The sequence below is a fragment of the Pongo abelii genome, chromosome 6 (genome assembly GCF_028885655.2).
Source record: "Pongo abelii isolate AG06213 chromosome 6, NHGRI_mPonAbe1-v2.0_pri, whole genome shotgun sequence".
Classification (NCBI taxonomy): domain Eukaryota; kingdom Metazoa; phylum Chordata; class Mammalia; order Primates; family Hominidae; genus Pongo; species Pongo abelii.
Genome location: NC_071991.2, coordinates 139,354,157 through 139,373,370, shown reverse-complemented (window position 1 = coordinate 139,373,370; position 19,214 = coordinate 139,354,157). Strand labels below are relative to the sequence as shown.

Genomic DNA, 19,214 nt, shown 5'->3' with positions numbered 1-19,214 from the left:
TGTAATCCTAGCACTTTGGGAGGCCAAGATGAGAAGATCACTTGAGCCCAGGAGTTCAAGGCCAGCCTGGGCAACATAAGGAGACCCTGTCTCTACAAAAAATAAAAAAATCAGCCAAGTGTGGTGGGCCACACCTGTAGTTCCAGCTACTTGGGAAGCTGAAGTGGGAGTATCACCTGAGCCTGGGGGTCAAGGCTGCAGTGAGCTATGATCACGCCACTGCAGTCCAGCTTGGGTAACAGAGTGAGAGCCCGCCTCAATAAAAATAAATAAATAAAAACAAGACCTTGGCCTACGTGATCTCACTGATGTTCGCAATGGCCCCAAGGCAGCAAATGTCTAAGCTGCCACCCAAATGCACATCCACCAAGCTCCTAAGACATGTGAATTGAGTTGTTTGGCATTGCCCTTAAAGAACTTTAAAAATCACTAAGCATAGCCTCCTTATTTTACAGAAGAGGAAATTGAGACCCAGGAATAGGAGGTTTGTGTGGGTGGTAACTCAAAGTTCCAGATCCGAACAGGGCAGGCCTGAATTGCAAAGCCCAGGTCTGCTTACTAACTGGGGGAGCTTAAGCAACTAAGTCTCTGATTCTTTAACTTAAATGAAGATTAAAATACTACCTCTCCAATAAATTTATAAACTAGACAAATTAATGTGAGTAAAAGACTTGATGTTACTTAGTAAATACTCAGTAAGTGTCAGTTACAATTAATATGATTAGTATGCATCTGCCACAGTTGTGACAAGAGCTCAGACCCTGAATCCCCAATCCAAGGCCCATTCAAATATGCCAATCTCTCATTTGACCCCAAATCAGAATTCTGAACATGGCAGGCAGTCATTCATGTTTACAAAGGAAAAATTATTGAACACCTACCATGCACAATATCTATGATGTTGCCTGACTGTGGCAGTGTAAAGGCTTAGCTCCAAGTCCCTGGATTTAAAAACATGGTTCAGGCCAGACCAAGGTATAATCATTGTGGTGCCTGGAGTGGCTTGCTGTCTGGTGACATGGCCTTATCTGGGCTTGGAGATATTAGCAAAGCATGTCTACTTGGGAGCCACGGAGACTATGCAAACGTGAGGACTGGAATGTGATTAAAATATCTCCTTTTCTTGGCCGAGTGCGGTGGCTCACGCCTCTAATCCCAACACTTTGGGAGGCCGAGGTGGGCGGATCACGAGGTCAGGAGTTCGAGATCAGCCTGAACAACATGGTGAAACCCCGTCTCTACTAAAAATACAAAAATTAGCTGGGCATGGTAGCGCGTGCCTATAATCCCAGATACTCAGGAGGCTGAGGCAGGAGAATTGCTTGAACCTGGGAGGCGGAGGGTGCAGTAAGCTGAGATTGTGCCATTGCACTCCAGCCTGGGCAACAGAGTGAGATTCTGTCTCAAAAAAAAAAAAAAAAAATCCTTTTCTCCATCCCCAGCCACCACCCTTACCCTAGCCATTGTGACGCCACCTCTGGATCAAGCATTAACCCTGGGGCTGCCTCCTCACTTCTGGCCACAGAAAATATAGCAATAACCACTTCCTCCACACAATTCCATCAATATACAGTCATTATATGTGTACTACAAACAAGGCACTATGAGAATAACAATAACAACATCTACGGAGTGCGTACTGTGGCCTGTGTTCTATGCTAAATGATTTCCATGCATTATTTCACTTCCTCCTGGTAACTACACTATGCAGTCGGTACTGTTATTTTCCGAGTTTTACAGATGAGAAACCTGAGGCACAAAGGCGACTTGCCCCAGGTTATGTAACTAATGAGAGGCAAACCCAGAATGCAAAGCCAGGCAGTCTGGTCAAGCCTGCACTGAAACATAGAAGAGCGTGATTCCTCCATGACCTCATAGCAGAGAGAAGTCAAATGGCTATGATGCTAAAGAGAAGACAGCACCAACAGATGCTACTGGACAGAGAATACACACGCTGGGAGGGACAGGAAAGAAATCAAAGCCATAGCTAGGTGAAGTGGGAAGGGAAGGAGAAAAGGAAAAATATTTTGGGCGAAGGGAGCAGCATTAGCCAGACCCACAGGTAAGAAATAACAGAACCTGTTTTAGAAACTGCAGTAAAAAGACACAGAGAAGACAGTTGTGAGACAATCAGGGACACTTCTGGGAAAGTACACTGGAGCCACAATGCAGAGATTCTAGCATCTCATCTCAGCAAGAAGATTTTGCAAGCAATAGGGAACCATTGCAGGTAAGAAACTGCCCATCGCTGTCATAAGCACGAGATAGATTTCTACACAGATTCAAAACACTGGATTATCTGCTTCTTTCAGTTTTTAGTCCAGAAGAATATTACTTCTCCCCACACCTCCACGCAGACCAAGTATCCACAGGGGACTCTGGAAGCTGCACGGATGCATGTTCTTTGGAGTGAAGTTGTGTAGATATGAGGAGGGAACGAAATAATGCATGTGAATCATTTGGCATGATACATACGCCATAGTAAGCATTCTATGTGTGTTGTAATTGTCGTTCTGACATTTCCCCTTTCCCAAGCCGCTGGAGTAATAGTGCATTCCAGAATATATTGCTCTGTTTTATAGGTGTGCAATCCCCAAAGTGCTCAGAGGAGTGCTAGCCACTCCTTAAGACGCTGCCCACAGAGCTTCCTCAAACTCTCTGTCAAAGCCAGACCCACATGAAGATCCCATTCTGAATGCTGACCCCAGAAGGGACAGATGAGGCCCAGTGTGCATCCTTCCTCCTCCTACATGGAACATGACTTCATGTGTTCTCCCTTCCTGGAATAAAATCCTTGTAGAAAATAATAATTTTATCTGTGTGGATTTTACCAGTAATTAACTGTGGGTGGATTAGGTGTCCCTAAAATATCCCTTTACTATGAAATTGTCAAATACAGTATTTCATTCAAGATAAATCATTTCTTGGAGAGTATTTCATGTTAAATTTTCAGATGATTTCAACTGAAAATTTGGGGAATTTTCCATAAAAATTGAGGAATTTTGGAAAATTTGGAGAATGCACTTTAGGGATTCTCAGCCCCCATACAGCAGCAGGAGGATCACTTGAGCCCAGGAGTTTGAGGCTGCAGGGAGCTATGATAGCACCACTGCACTCCTTCCTGGGCAACACAGCAAGACCCTGTCTCTAATAATCGAAAAAAAAAAGAAGGAAGAACATGGAGTTTCAAATCAAACTAGCCTGGGCTTAAATATGAGGTCCTCTACTTACTTTCTGCAGAACTTAGACAATCATTTCAATTTTCTGAAGCTCAGTTGCCTTATCTGGAAATCAGGGATGATCATGAGTACTTCATGATGTTACTTTGAGCCTAAGCTGACATAAGTACCTGACATCCAACGTCAGTTTCCCAACCCCTCCTCAGCCAGTCCTTTCTGAAAATGAAATAATATCCAACAAGCAGTATCATTAGCTTAAATTCTGTTAAGAACTACTCCTCCAGTTCCTCAACCCTTAGGAATAGCCACAGTAAACAGTCAACACATCCCACACTGAACTGATTCCACAGGCCAATGGAGAAAAAACCACTACTACAAGACTCTCTTTCTCTCTCTCTCTCTCTCTCCCTCCCTCTTTCTCTCTCTCTTTCTCTCACATACTCACACACACACACACACACACTCACAAGCACATGGCATCTACACCCCCTACCTATCAAAATGATTTCTCACAGTCTTCATAGCCTACAAATGTTAATTTTTACCTCTGTTTTTATTGTAGCCAAGTTGTTTTCCTTCTTTTGTCCCATATAAAAGACCTTAACATCTCATGCCACCTGCAAAGGGCAAAAAGGAGTTAGCTGCAGTAGGAGTAATTTCTCTGCCTAGAAATGTTCAGAGGAAGCTGAGAGCAGAAACAATGTACACAGGACATTACAGCATTTCCTTGTCTTGTGAAATATCTATTATTTAGCAGCTTTACACTGTCTTCTACTCCTTTCCTCTTCACCACCACAAACAAGAACACATGCACACACAAGTATGAGTACAGAGAGAATTTTAGGAATAACACATCACCTAGTATTCACATAAAACTTTACATTTGGCCATGCACGGTGGCTCACGCCTGTAATCCCAGCACTTTGGGAGGCCGAAGCGGGTGGATCACCTGAGGTCAGGAGTTCGAGACCAGCCTGGCCAACATGGTGAAACCCCATCTCTACTAAAGATACAAAAATTAGCCAGGCATGGTGGTGGGCACCTGTTATCTCAGCTACTCAGGAGGCTGAGGCAAGAGAATCGCTTGAACTTGGGAAACAGAGACTGCAGTGAGCCCAGATCGCGCGACAGCACTCCAGCCTGGGTGACAGAGTGAGACTCTGTCTCAAAACAAAACAAAAAACAACAACAACTTTGCATTGTGTGACACTTTGCAGTTTTCAGAGTACCTTTTAAATTTTTTTTGTTTTTTTTAAGACAGCGTCTTGCTCTGTCGCCCAGGCTAAAGTGCTGAAGTGCAGAGGCGCGACCTCGGCTCACTGCAACCTCTCCTCCTGGGTTCAACCTATTCTTCCACCTCAGCCTCCTGAGTAGCTGGGATTACAGGCATGCACCACCACGCCCGGCTAATCTTTGTATTTTTAGTAGCTATGGTGTTTCACCATGTTGGCCAGGCTGGTCTTGAACTCCCGACCTCAGGTGATCCACCCACCTTGGCCTCCCAAAGTGCTGAAATTAAAGGCATGAGCCACCACGCCCAGCCTCAGAGTACTTTAATCTGTACTATTTCATTGATCACAACAATCCTTTAAGATAAGGCAGGTATTTTTAATGACCATGTATAAATAAGGAAACAAACTAAGGGAAATGAGTTGCTAAAGGTCACTTATATAGTGGTGGGGTTAAACTCATTCTAATTTAATTTCAATCCAGGAATCCAATTGTTCATAGGGTTTGAAAGCAGTAAATACAGAAAATGGCTTTTTCAAACTAAATGTTTGTTCATTCATTCAACAAATTCAAAGTGGATTTGCAACCAAGTTTCCCAAACGGGAATCCCTCAAATCCTATCAGTTGTCAAATTCTAGCATCCTCACCTCAGAGATGGCTATTTCTCTTTATGCTCAAATCTTGTTCTAGAAACCCCCATTATTTCCTCCATGCCCCTGTCCCCTGTGCCTCGATGACACCTGCACGGTTCACTTCTGTGTGGGAAGCTCAACATAACCCTAACACTCTGACCTCAGCTGAGTGAACCAGCTGGACAGATGATCCGACCTCGTCCAGATGGATTCGCCCTCCCAAAAATTTGGATTTGAGACACAGTGCCTGAATCATACTGCACTGAGTGAGCACTATGTCTGTGGGATTACAGCATGTTATTAAGACACAGAAATTAGTTTTACTGAAAATGTTTGTTTGTCCAAAAGAGAATGGGATACACATGTAGAGAGTAACAGAAAGAAAACATTCAAACCCAAAGAAGGAAAAGCAGAGAGATTAACTGCCAGTATTCTTTTCATTTCTGTGAAGGCCAAGGTACAACTTAATTTCATGTAATTCTCCTATTTCTTCACCAAAACACTACCTTTACTATGCCTATGGCTACCACCACCACCACCAGCACCACCACTATCCTAACTTCCAGTTTTTGTCAGTTTCTGTGCCATGTGACAAAATGGTCCCTGCTAGCCCTGCTATGACAGGCTCGGGTTGTCTCCATTGTCCAGTATAAATAAATATCTCCACCAAAAATGTCCAATCATAGTCTACCCTATGAGCAAAAATTTATCCTCCTGTTATCTGCATTTTTCTGGCTTTTACCACCACCTGCAAGTATAGGACCTCCAAATCTCCACAAAGTCCCTCCCAATTGTTTGGCATCCCCATTGAGTTCTATTTTTTAGATGAGGATACATGTACCCTAGGAGGTATGTGGTGGCATATTGAGAGGTTCATAATGCATTTTCTTGGAAATTCCATTTTAGTTCAAGATTATTGGAAAAGAAAAAGTAATTTCAATCAATATTTTGAAGTGCTAAAATTGTGGCAGTATAATATAATAGTACGCAAATGTACACAATTGTTTTTCAACATTGAACACTAAATTCTGCAGAAATTTTCCCCTATAATGAGCCACTGGTAGGTATATTTCCCCTCAGTCCCCTACCCCAAGGGAAAAATGTGAAAAGAATGCCATAGGAAATGTCTTAAATTCACAAACAGTGTCTTACAGCCATGTACGGTCTCTGTCATGTTTGCTGTCTTCTCTGGCTCAGCATCCTTCCTCCAGGTACCTCCCTCTCCTCCTGGCCTGCTCTCTGGGAATCGCCATGTCCACACTGTCTCTGGGTATGGCTTGAGCTCCCATGTCTGCAGAAGAGAAAGAACCCTCCAAGTGCCAGTGCTACACAGTGTTCTCTTATATGAAATCTGCTAGGAAGAAGCACAAAAGGGCTGTCATCCAATGGCTTACAGCTCTATCAGCTTTTACTTAAAACCTCCTCACCCTTAGCTCATGTTTGTGAACAAAATAAAACTTTAAGAGGGGTCCAGAGATCCCTCAAAAGGAATCCCCACCCACGGGTCCCTGCTGAGAAAAGTGATCTTATGTCCCTAATCACAAGTTCCATGCTGCCATTAAAGATGCTGGGACCAGGGATGGGCACCTAACCCAAAGACAGCCAATCCTTAAATTGGCCTACAGCTCAGGAAGCGTCCCACTCTATCACCACTCAACCACTCAGATTCTCTTTCTCAGTGTAAGACACAGAAAGAATTGCTAGCAAGATCAATTAGTATCAAGAACAAAATGAAAAAATAGAAAAACTGAAATAAAAACTGTGTGAGAGAATCTTTAACCACATGTCCTCATACCAGTACCACTCTGCCAACCTCCCTTTAACAAATACATGTGGGCAAAAACAATATGCCTTAAAATGTAGGAAGTAAAGACATCTTTTCTTTGGTTTCCTCTACTGTACTTCTCGTTTCCTGCCTCTTCTTGACAAGCAAACCTAGACAGGAAGCAGGCTGCCCTTCTCTCCATTTCACCCTTGGCTTCTCATGCTTAGATGGGCAATTAGATCCAAGATCCTTCATGCAGGCAAGTTATCTCCTCTTTCTCTCTTTCTCCAAATAAGTGGGTAAGTAATCTCTCTCTCTCTCTCTCTCTGTCTCTCTCTGTCTCTCCCGCTCCCACTTCTTCTCTCCCTCTCTCCACTCTTGCGCATTCTGGTCCCAAGGTGTAAGTTTCATATTGGATAAGTTAGTAATTGCATTCAGCTTCCAATAATAATGTTCCAAGCATTGTAGCTTAAGGACATAAGCGTTTCCCATTATCACATAATGAGAAGGCTGGAAAAGAGTAGTTGCTGGTGTGGTTTCAGCCATCAAGGATTTCAGAGTGAAGCCTTTGAGATTCTCTTGGCTTTTGCCTCATGGTTAGAGTCCAACAATAACACTCAAGTTCAGGCACAGAAAAAGGGAAATGCAACAAGGGCTTTCTAAGAAATTCCATCCAATTACTTTTTCTTGTGTCATTTGGACATTCCTATCTGAAAGAAGGATGAGATTTGTAGTTCTTTTAAATTGGGAATACTGACATGCCTAATAAACACAGAAGTTCTGCTGATAATGGGGAGAATACCACATAGGCGATTGGTAGTAACTACCCTGGAAAGAATGGCAAATTGGGTGTGTGGATTCTACCTAGGCCTGCTGCTTGCTTAAACCCAACTGGTACCAGGGCTCTGCAGCGAGAGCTGTTGGGTGCTGCTGTCACATTTAAAAGAGTAATACCCACATTATACCCCCTTTCACTGCTGTTCTTCTCAGGTAACAGGAATAAATGGCAGAGCTAGATTTGGGAATTCCTGGGACTCTTGGCACTATACCATCTAAAACCATCAAAGCCCTCCTTTTCTAACAAGAGTCTGAATATCCCTTACAGTGGAGCATTCAAGTGAATGGCAATTAACTCCTACTGCTAAAAAAAAAACCCAACATGGATCCTGAATAAAGTTTCAGCACCCAAGTGATGTTTAATCTCTGTGAAATGTGGCTCATTGCTGAAGTCCTGGAACATCTTTCTCTCTTATATCCCAGTGGTTGTCAAACATGAGTGTGCGTCAGAATCACCTGAGTGGCTTGTTAGAACATAGAGTCATGAACACCTTCAGAGGTTTTTATTCAATAGGTCAGGGGCCTTGCATTTCTAACAAGTCCCCTGGTGATCCTGATCTCCCTAGTGTGGGGCACCTTAAGCCTTGAGAACTATTGATATAGCTTATAAAAATCCAGATTACTGGAGCTCACCTGAATGAATCTTTACTGCTTGCAGCCAAAAGAGCTTACTTAATAAACTGTTCTTTGGATTCAGACTGAAGTCCATCGGACTGGAACAGAGGACAAGCCCTCATAGCAAACACCATGTCCCCCGAACAAGAGCCTGCCTACACTTTGGTGCCTACAGTTTTGTTAATGAATCATTTCACTACCTAATTTTTTCTTCTCTTAAGATGAGTGCTCTCCTGAATGGCTACATAATGGGTTATAAAGACATTCAGCCTTTGATCTTCAGTGCAGAAAACACGTTAGAATCCCAGGAGGCCAGATGCAGTGGCTCATGCCTGTTATCCCAGCACTTTGGGAGGCTGAGTTGGGCAGATCGCTTGAGCTCAGAGGTTTGAGACCAGCCTGGGCAACATGGTGAAACCCTATCTCTATAAAAAAAAATACAAAAATTAGCTGGGCATAGAGGCGTGCACCTGTAATCCCAGATACTCTGGAGGCTGAGGTGGGAGGATGGCTTGGGCCCGTGAGGCAGAAATTGTAGTGAGCCGAGATCACACCACTGCACTCCAGCCTGGGCAACAGAGTGAGACCCTGTCTCATAAAAGGAAATAAATATAAAAAGAATCCCAGGAGTGAATTCATCTAGATTTAAGCAGGGCCAATATACCTACATTCATAAGAAAGCAAGGTTGGTCAAACCATTACTTTGGATTTACAGTGAATGGCCAAATAAACCAACAAAAATCTAATTACTTGTCATATACAATAAGGAGTAAACAAAAAGAACAATACATAATCCCTACTCTTGAAGAACTCAATATAATTGAGGATACCCATGTAAACAAATACTTTTTTTTTTGAGGCAGAGTCTCACTCTGTCGCCCAGGCTGGAGTGCAGTGGGGCAATTTTGGCTCACTGCAAGCTCTTCCTCCAGGGTTCACACCATTCTCCTGCCTCAGCCTCCCAAGTAGCTGGGACTACAGATGCCCACCACCACGCCCGGCTAATTTTTTTGTATTTTTAGTAGAGACAGGGTTTCACCATGTTAGCCAGGATGGTCTCGATCTCCTGACCTCGTGATCCGCCCACCTCGGCCTCCCAAAGTGCTGGGATTACAGGCGTGAGCCACCGCGCCCAGCCACAAATACATATTTTAATACATATGGTAAGTGCTACAATAGTGCTATGAACAAAGTATAATGGAAGCAAAGAAGATATAGGAAGCCTGTAGGAAGGGAATAAAGGAAGACATCATCCCAGATCCACCTGAAAAAATTCTGAGGAATTTCCTTTTATGCTCCAGGGCTCTAACTTATTAATAGCTATGTTAACCTGTTGCATAGATCGACATGTTCTTTCAACGAGCCTAGCGAAATTTTCCCCACCCCTTCCCTTACCAGAACAGTGGCCTCCTGAGATGTAAACCTATCCAGACTCAATTTTTCTCTCTCTCCTGGGAATGGAATGAGCTATCACCCTGAGGGAGTCCAGTCCACAAGAGCAACTGCACTCCCTCTGCCCACGCGAAAAAAAAAAAAAAAGAATAAGAATAAGAAAAAAGCTCAGATAGGGCTGAGGTTGGGGAAAAAAAAAAATGTTACCAGGTGTCTTATCAAAGCAAGGGTATCTCCTTCAGCCCGTACTCTAGATTGGGAATTAGGCTCAGAGGAAGGAACGCCAAAGGTGAAATCAGAATACCTGCGGTTGGAATCCCAGCTGCTCACTAGGTTAGTTACCTTGGCCAAGATATTTAACTATTTAACTTTCCTGAAACCACTTTCTCATCAGTACAATGGAAATATGATTACATTCTTCGCAGGGCAACTGTGAGATTCAAGGAAATTCAGCCTATCATAACGCAGTAAGTGGAGTCTAAAATTTCAATTGCGTGAGATACGGAACCCCATTATTGCTAGATTTAAACGGCTGAGGTGAGGATGCGCTGAGAGCCTGCCAGGAATTCCAGGCCTCGCAGTGTTCTGGCGCCACCTGGTGGGAGCTGTTAAGTAGCGATTGGGGAGGACTCGGTCGCAGGGGAGCTGGAACTTCCTGGAAAAGCTGGAGTCCATTGCTTTGCCCGATTATTTGGGGAGATTGGAGGTGCAGAGACTCCTCCTAGGTCTGTTGTTTCCCACCTGTCTCGTTGTCCTAGGAATTCCGGCAGGGGGAGAACAGGAGATAGCCAATCACAGGGGAAGAATGGGAGATAGCCAATCACTGGTTACTTTATATTGTAATTACACGGTAGTGGAAGAAGTCACCCTCCAGTCTCACCTATGGTTACAAGCCAGCCACGCGGGCCTCCCCTCTCCTCGTGAAAGCACCGAGCTCCTTCCTGCCTCATCGACTTCCTGGGTGCCATTTCATCTGTTTTGAGTGCTGTTGATGATGGCCACTGCCAGTGTTTCCTATTGACACTACCCCAATTGTCTGTTTCCTGTCCGTTGTCTCTCCCCCAACATTGTTTCTTTCGGTTCACTCTGCTATCTGAAGTCATCTAGTGGTGTTTTTCCTCTAAAGTAAGGTATGGCTTACTTTAAGCTTTATGGCTTTACTTTTATGGCTTTAAGGCTGTGCTCTTTCAGCTCCTCTAATACCCCTTTGTTTACCAGTGTGTCCTCAATGCCCATTACAACAGGTGGAATATATTTTGCTCTTAATAAACATATATTGGTATGTCCATTTCTCTAGCCATTGGAAACATCTAAGCAAGGTATTTTAAGGGAATGAGGTTTGATATTACTGATCAAACTAACTAGTTTGATATTAATCAAACTAGTTAATCAAACTAGTTTGATATTAATCAAACTAGTTAATCAAACTAGTTTGATATTACTAATCAAACTAATTCTTCTGTCAAGCTAACAAAGACCAATTTTTAAAAATCAATCCAAAGAATGTAATTCCAATCTCCAAAAATAAATGGCAGCAAAAGTCTAAACACAAATTTATTTAGGTTAAGAATTTTTAACATCTGTTTAGTTGCAAAATCCAGGGACTAAGATTTTTTTTATTACATCTGATAGAGATGTAATCACTGACTTATATCACTACTAATAACAAATAAGGAGCTTTTGTGTTCCTACCACTGCTCTTACTGGCATTGCAGTTGACTTTACTGTTTTTTAGCTTCCTAAGTAAACCATTTTTCAAAAAATAGCCAATAGCTAAGGACTATCTGCAAAGGCGATTACTTAGATAATCCCAAACACTGTGTACATAAGTCAAATGGAGGGGGAGTATCAGTGAAGGTTTGTGTTACCTTTCTCTGAAAGAGCCCTTGATTACTGAAAAAAGATTGGATCTGGTGTTCCAAGAAATAACATAAAGAACTTTATTTTTTAATAAAAGGTTATAATCTTGATATAAATGGCTCTGCTGTACAGTTATATATCTCTGCTTGTGCAGTGGAGCAAGTTTCTACCTAGACTTTTTAGGGAGGCAAACATCTTTTCTAAACACCTTTAGTGCAACACTGCCACCTGGTGTGGTGAAGACAAGGAGAAAATTAGCTTAAGTTGAAAGTGCAGAACTCTGTGTTTGACACTCTGTAAGCATGAATGACCCAAATGAAGTGGTCACAAACACAATTAATTAAATACAACTGCTACATCATGATGCACAAATAAGGACTATATAAATATCTGCATATGAACAGTTCAGAATAAAACAAAAGTGAACATCTTTAGTAATCACTGACATGTCACTACTAATAATAAATAAGGAGCTTTAGTCAAAACATAAAAAATACAAAGAGAAAGTATCTAAAAACACCAATGGGGCAGCACCAATAACTCTTAAAGGATTTATCGGGGGAAATTCAGCGAGATATCGGGCAAAATTCTCCCCCGATATTTCACGTAGTTTCTTTTCTATTTTCCCTAAGCGTCAGCCGGTTTGAGAAATAAAGGGGCAGAGTACAAAAGAGAGAAATGTTAAAGCTGGGCGTCCAAGGGAGACATCACATGTCGGTAGGTTCCATGATGCCCCACAAGCCGCAAAACCAGCAAGTTTTTATTAGGGATTTTCAAAAGGGGAGGGAGTGTACGAATAGGGTGTGGGTGACAGAGATCACATACTTCACAAGGTAATAGAATATCACAAGGGTATTGATTGGGGAAGTGATAAGTGTCCATGGAATCTTCACAATTTATGTTTAGAGATTGCAGTAAAGACAGGCATAAGAAATTATTAAAGTATTAATTTGGGGAACTAATAAATGTCCATGAAATCTTCACAATCCACGTTCTTCTGCCATGGCTTCAGCCGGTCCCTCCGTTTGAGGTCCCTGACTTCCCACAACAAGGATTAAAGGAGTATTTTAAATGAATATGCAAAAAAGGCTGGGTGAGGAACATCAAGAGCAACACTTTAGAACAGTGGTAATAATAACTAACATTTATTGATTGGGCCATCATATGCCAGTCACAATTCCAAGCACATCACGTGTGTTAAGTAATCCTTGCAACCCTCTTAGGTGTGTGTTATTTTGATCATCTCCATTTCATCTGAGATGAATGAAAGAGTTCAGTCACTTGTCAAGATCACACAGTGAGTAAGCAGGAGAGCCAGACCTTAATTCAAAGTGGCCTGGATCCAGAGCCCACACTCTCAACACAAGCCTTTGCCTCTAAGCTGGGAGCACACTTAGAGAAAGTGGAATGCCCAAAGTGCAGCTGTGTATAAAGAGTAAGTTGAGGGGGCCGGCAAAGCACTAGGCAGAGCAAGCTCCACTTCTTAGAGAAGATGTTATCACACAACAGATAGCAAGTGAAGGCAGAGCCACTCAACTGCTCCTCTCCTTCCATCTTCACTCGTTCCCCAATATGAGTGAATGAGACATGAAGAGCAATCATAAAAGAACTGGAAAAGTCACAGCATTTGTAAGAGTGGGAAAGAAGCACAAGAGTGGGAGGAAATGTTGGAAAATAACAACCAGTCTCTAAATAATCAGTTCTCCAATTTCCACTGAGTAACTAGCCTGAATTTTTCCAAAGCTTATAGATGTGACCATGAAATCCATCCACTTCCTTTAGAAATCAAGGAGAATTAGAAATATTGGAAGGCCAGAGTTCAACAAATATTTGAAAATGTTTAAAAGGAGAAAAAGCTAGACTTCAGAAATTATACACATGTATGTTAGAATATAATTCCTGGAACATTAAAAATGTAATACAACATTATGTTATAAATATAACATGTGGGGATGCTATAGACTACTAAATGTTTCATTTACGAAAATTTCATTCATTCAAAAACATGTGTTAAGTAATAAATACCCTCATGAAGCTTACATTTTTAATGGGGGGTGGTGGGTATAGGCAACAAATAATTGAATCTATGCAGAAATATAAAACAGGTTAAGTATTACAGTATGCACCTAATATAGGGCAAGGGATACAATTCATAGGGAAAGTCTCTCTAATAAGATGACTTTTGAGAGGAGATCTTTTAAAAACAAAGTGGGACACGGGAAGACATAGAGGAAAAATAATTCAGGGAATGAAAAGTGCAAGTTCGATGGTTCTGTGGTAGGAGGGTGCTTGGTGAATTCACAGAACAGGAACAAGGTCCATGAGGCTGGTGTGGAAACAGAGACAAAGACAACATCTGAGCAGGAACAGAGGCTCTGATTATGTGGGACCTGTAGGCCACTGTAGGAACTTAGCTTTTATAGTGTTAAATCAAGTTTAGCCTAAAGCTACCTTACCACATATTTTAAGTCCGGCCTAAAGGTTTCTCTGTACATTGTGAACTATAACATAAACGGAGTTATAAACAGACCATAGCCTACGCTTGTGCCAATCACCAAGTTTTGGCCAATCAGTGGTGGCCAACTATTCAAACTGTGCTCAAATATGGCAAATGCCAAGCTGTAATCAATCCTGCTGTTTCTGTACCTTACTTCCGTTTTCTGTACATCACTTGCCTTTTTCTGTCCCTGAATCTTCCACCATGTGGCTGTGCTGGAGTCTCTGTACCTACTCTGTCGCTGAAGGCTGCCCAATTCATGAATTGTTCTTTGCTCAATTAAACTCTGTTAAACTCAATTTGGATAAGGTGTTTCTTTTAACAATAGTGAGGGAGTTTAGAGGCCCTGAAAGGTTTAAACAGGGGAATGACAGGCTCTAAGTTAGATCTTATCAAGATTGCTACTGTTGCTTTGTGGAAAATAGAGTAAGGGAGTTGGGAAGCAGAGAGAGCAGTTAAAAGTCTCCTGTAATAATCCAAGCCAGCACTGTTCACAATAGCTAAGACTTGGAAGCAACCCAAATGTGCATCGGTGATAGACTGGATAAAGAAAATGTGGCATATATACACCATGGAATACTATGCAGCCATAAAAAAGGATAAGTTCATGTCCTTTGCAGGAACATGGGTGAAGCTGGAAACCATCACACTCAGCAAACTAAAGAACAGAAAACCAAACACCACATGTTCTCACTCATAAGTGGCAGTTGAACAATGAGAACACATGGACGCAGGGAGGGGAACATCAAACATCAGGGCCTGTCAGGGGGTTGGGGGCAAGGGGAGGGAGAGCATTAGGAGAAATACCTAATGTAGATAACGGGTTGATGGGTGCAGCAAACCACCATGGCACGTGTATGCCTATGTAACAAACCTGCATGTTCTGTACATGTATCCCAGAACTTAAAGTATACTAATTAAAAAAATAAAAATAATAATAATCTGAACCAGCTATGCCCCCCTTTCCTCTCCCTTCATGACAGAGTGCTAGTCCTGTTCGTGTTAATATTCTCCTTGCCAAGCACAGTGCCTGGCATAATAATGATGATTGCATGAAACCTTTGGCAATAGCAAATAAAACTGCAGTCATACACTGACACATAGAAAGGAACCATGCGTTTGTCTATATTAAAAACACAGTCTGTGATAACAGTCATTACTTCACAGATGAGAGAAGGAATGCAAATGAAAAGAGACTCTATTTCAAACCTTAGATCACCAAGAATATCTGCTTTGCCTGCTGCAGGTTTCCTCAAAACCCATAAGCAAATCCTGTTCTCTTCTCCACCCCCACAGGTCCAGATGGGCATGCAAAACTGGATTTGGGAAATTGAGGCCCTGTTTTGTTTGCATCCCTGATACTGTGCTATGGCCTTCTGGGAAGGCGGTTGTACAGGAACACCTGGATTTATTAATCTTGCATCACCCAAGAGGTAGAACCATCAGTCTTCTACCCTATAAGCTCTTATATGTATCCAAGAGATGTTCTAGAGAAACAACATCCCTCTAAGTTTCCTGCCAGAACTTTTTATGTGCTCGCTTTGGGATAGATCTAGGCAAAGAGCTGGATGCTTTGTGAAGGAAAGGTTCTGGCTTGGAACGTACATTTACCTTTCTGCACTGGGTGGCAACTAGGTCTTTAGATTAGCCAACTAGAGAAGAGAAGTAGAGTAGCCAATTAGAGAAGTGACATCATGTTGACTCTAACTCGCATCTGCGCTGTGTCCTATGAAGTCAGGAGTACATTTCTGTTCATTTCAGTCCTGGAGTTTGCAGTGGGGTTTCTGACCAATGCCTTCATTTTCTTGGTGAATTTTTGGGACGTAGTGAAGAGGCAGCCACTGAGCAACAGTGATTGTGTGCTGCTGTGTCTCAGCATCAGCCGGCTTTTCCTGCATGGACTGCTGTTCCTGAGTGCTATCCAGCTTACCCACTTCCAGAAGTTGAGTGAACCACTGAACCACAGCTACCAAGCCATCATCATGCTATGGATAATTGCAAGCCAAGCCAACCTCTGGCTTGCTGCCTGCCTCAGCCTGCTTTACTGCTCCAAGCTCATCCGTTTCTCTCACACCTTCCTGATCTGCTTGGCAAGCTGGGTCTCCAGGAAGATCTCCCAGATGCCCCTGGGTATTATTCTTTGCTCCTGCATCTGCACTGTCCTCTGTGTTTGGTGCTTTTTTAGCAGACCTCACTTCACAGTCACAACTTTTCTATTCATGAATAACAATGCAAGGCTCAACTGGCAGATTAAAGATCTCAACTTATTTTATTCCTTTCTCTTCTGCTATCTGTGGTCTGTGCCTCCTTTCCTATTGTTTCTGGTTTCTTCTGGGATGCTGACTGTCTCCCTGGGAAGGCACATGAGGACAATGAAGGTCTATACCAGAGACTCTCGTGACCCCAGCCTGGAGGCCCACATTAAAGCCCTCAAGTCTCTTGTCTCCTTTTTCTGCTTCTTTGTGATATCATCCTGTGCTGCCTTCATCTCAGTGCCCCTACTGATTCTGTGGCGCAACAAAATAGGGGTGATGGTTTGTGTTGGGATAATGGCAGCTTGTCCCTCTGGGCATGCAGCTGTCCTGATCTCAGGCAATGCCAAGTTGAGGAGAGCTGTGACAACCATTCTGCTCTGGGCTCAGAGCAGCATGAAGGTAAGAGCCGACCACAAGGCAGATTCCCGGACACTGTGCTGAGAACGGACATGAAATGAGCTCTTCATTAATATGCCTGTGAGTCTTCATGAATATGCCTCTGATTCTTCAGGAATACAACTCTGATTCCTCACAAAGCCTTCTGATTTCTTCTATAAAATACAATTGAAAGTCTCTCCACTTCGTATCAATGAACTCACTTATAGATGAATAAAATAATTATGCACTATACATGGCTTAGGCAAGAATAATGTTGTTGGTGCCCTAGGTTTCTTTTGATAAAATGCACAAAATAATTACAGATTTGGTGTAAATCCTTTATAGACTATAGCTTATTATTGGTATAAATCAAACCATGAGAAATCATCTCTTCTGAAATAATATCTAAATCCCAAGATAATATGTTTGGCTTTTAACATGACTGCTAAACCTCTTTCTCAGAACTGGTGCTAGCATCATTTTTGGAAATATTCACTACTACAATAAGTATATAATCCTCTTCAAACTCCACAATTTTCATGGAAACAAAGACAAACTTGGAAAGATAACCATCATAATTTCAGCTTCAAGAGGTACCACATAACTTCAAGAGGCACAAGAGGATAGGGGTCGTTTTGTCTGAAAATACACTGATCCAGAAATGCACTTTGACCTACTTTATAAGGATGGAAGAGAAGCAGATATTTGCTCAGTAGGTGACCTGGATGCCAGTAGGTGCCTTGTGTGGGCTTTCTGGCTATGCCCAATTTGCCTTGAAGATGGTGCTTTGCCTGGTACCAAGTATTGGTCTCTCTAGTTGGGGACCCTACCAAAATCACCTAGCTGAAAGGTATATTTGTAGAGATCTGACATTCTCTGTATTCCTGCACAGGAACCCAGCCAGGAAGGCTTTCCTCAAATCAGGTACTGAAAGACTCAGGAGAAAACAAGGCATACCAGACATTTAAATCTTGATAGGCTTCGCAGTTCACAGGCTTCACAGTTGTAGCATCTCACCACCAAGGCTCTTAGTTCTGCCAGCTGTGGGGCCAGAGAACTGTTTCCTCCTCTCAGGCACTTGGTCTTAATAGATCCAAATCTTCTTCACCTCAGTTTTCCTCCAAAAATTAGCCATTTCTTCACCTCCAGTGGCTACAAAATTTGCAACTTCATCTGGCTTCCTTTCCTTGGTGGACACTGAAGTTGTCCCAGGATTCCCTCAAAGACCTAGGTCCTCGCTCTTGGCTGCACATTGAAATTATCTAAGGGGCTTTTTAAAAATCTCAATGTCCAGGCCAAATACGACCAATAAAATCAAATCTCTTGAGACGAAATGAGGCTTCTTTTTCTTTAATGCTCCTCAGGTGATTTCAGGGTGCAGCCAATGTTGAGATCCACTCTTCTAGATGCCCTGTTGGTGTAGAGGTGGAGCATTTTTTCATATGTTTATTTGTATGGCTTTATTTTTAACATTATGTTTCTGAGATTCACCCATAATATTATATGAGTCACTGCTTGCTTACCTACTCACTATTGCTGAACATTTTGCATTGCCTACAGTGTGGGGCTACTATGAATAAAGTTTCTATACACATTCTTGATTCCATTTCTTTGTAGGCATAGGTTCATTTCTCAGGTAAATACCTAGGGGTGAAATTACTGTGTTAAAAAATTTATATTCATTTAACTTTATAAAAACTGTTAAAAAGTTTTCCAAAGTGATTCTAACATTTTATGCTCCCCTCAATAATGTAGGAGAGCTGTTCCACATTCCCACCAACATTTGGTGTTGTCAGTCTTTTTGATTTTGGCCATTCTAGTGGGGATGAAATGGTATCTCATTGTGGTTTCCATTTGCATTTGTCTTCTAACTCATGATATGGAGAACAATTTTGTGTGCTTCTTGGCTATTTGTATTTTTTCTATTATAAAGTAACTGTTGCCCATTTTAATATTATGTTTTTATTATTGATTTATAAGAGTTTATTGATTTGTAGCATTTGTGTATGTGTGATAATATACATATATGTATTCTTATCCAACTCCTATATATACACAACTGTTTTATATTAGGTTGTCTTTTTATAATTGATTTGTAGAAATTTATTGATTTGTTTGTGTGTGTATATACATACATATATGTATATATGTATGTGAAAATATATATATATAACATATACACTCTGGATACAATTCCTTTGTCTGATATATGCATTGTGAATATTTTGACCCAGACTATGGTTTTCCTTTTTATTTTTTAGTAGTGTGCTGATAAGCAGAAATGATGACTTTTAATAAAATCTAATGTCATTTTTTTTCTACAATGCTTGTGCTTTTTGTGTCTGCTATAAAAAATATCTGCCTGCCTCTGACATGAAAAAAACAGTTTGTATGATTTTCTCTAGAATTTTCATAGTTTTTACTTTGATGTTTGGGACTATATTTGATCTTGAATTAATTTTTTTGTGTAGTATTAAGTAGGGCTGAACTTTACTGTTTTTATATGTCTATCTAAGTATTCCAATATTATTCATTGAAGATTTTTATTTTCTAATTCACTTGAACTCTTGTTGA

The 19,214-nt window shown here is 41.6% G+C and overlaps 2 protein-coding genes across 7 annotated transcripts in view; one reads left to right on the top strand and one right to left on the bottom strand.

The window, feature by feature from the left end:
- Positions 1 to 19,214, bottom strand: part of MGAM (maltase-glucoamylase) — a 185,486-nt gene that overhangs the window by 140,248 nt on the left and 26,024 nt on the right. For 2 of the 6 annotated variants that reach the window (XM_054559911.2, XM_054559916.2), the window contains exons 2-3: positions 6,194 to 6,332; positions 3,725 to 3,796 (exon numbers count right to left, since the gene is read on the bottom strand). The exons of 2 other annotated variants lie outside the window; for them this stretch is intronic. The gene's annotated coding sequence lies outside the window, so the exon portion shown is untranslated. Of the gene's footprint in view, positions 1 to 3,724; positions 4,050 to 6,193; positions 6,333 to 19,214 lie in introns of those variants that run through there. 2 more of the 6 variants (XM_054559915.1, XM_063726175.1) reach the window with 1 other exon arrangement.
- Positions 14,288 to 18,630, top strand: TAS2R38 (taste 2 receptor member 38). Its single transcript, XM_054559918.1, has one exon. It carries the CDS (start codon positions 15,702 to 15,704, stop codon positions 16,701 to 16,703), a length of 1,002 nt encoding a protein of 333 aa, XP_054415893.1. The 5' UTR covers positions 14,288 to 15,701; the 3' UTR covers positions 16,704 to 18,630.

What these genes read in the sequence shown, in the direction of transcription:
- TAS2R38 (XM_054559918.1), top strand. Translation starts at nt 15,702, where the DNA reads ATGTTGACTCTAACTCGCATCTGCGCTGTGTCCTATGAAGTCAGGAGT.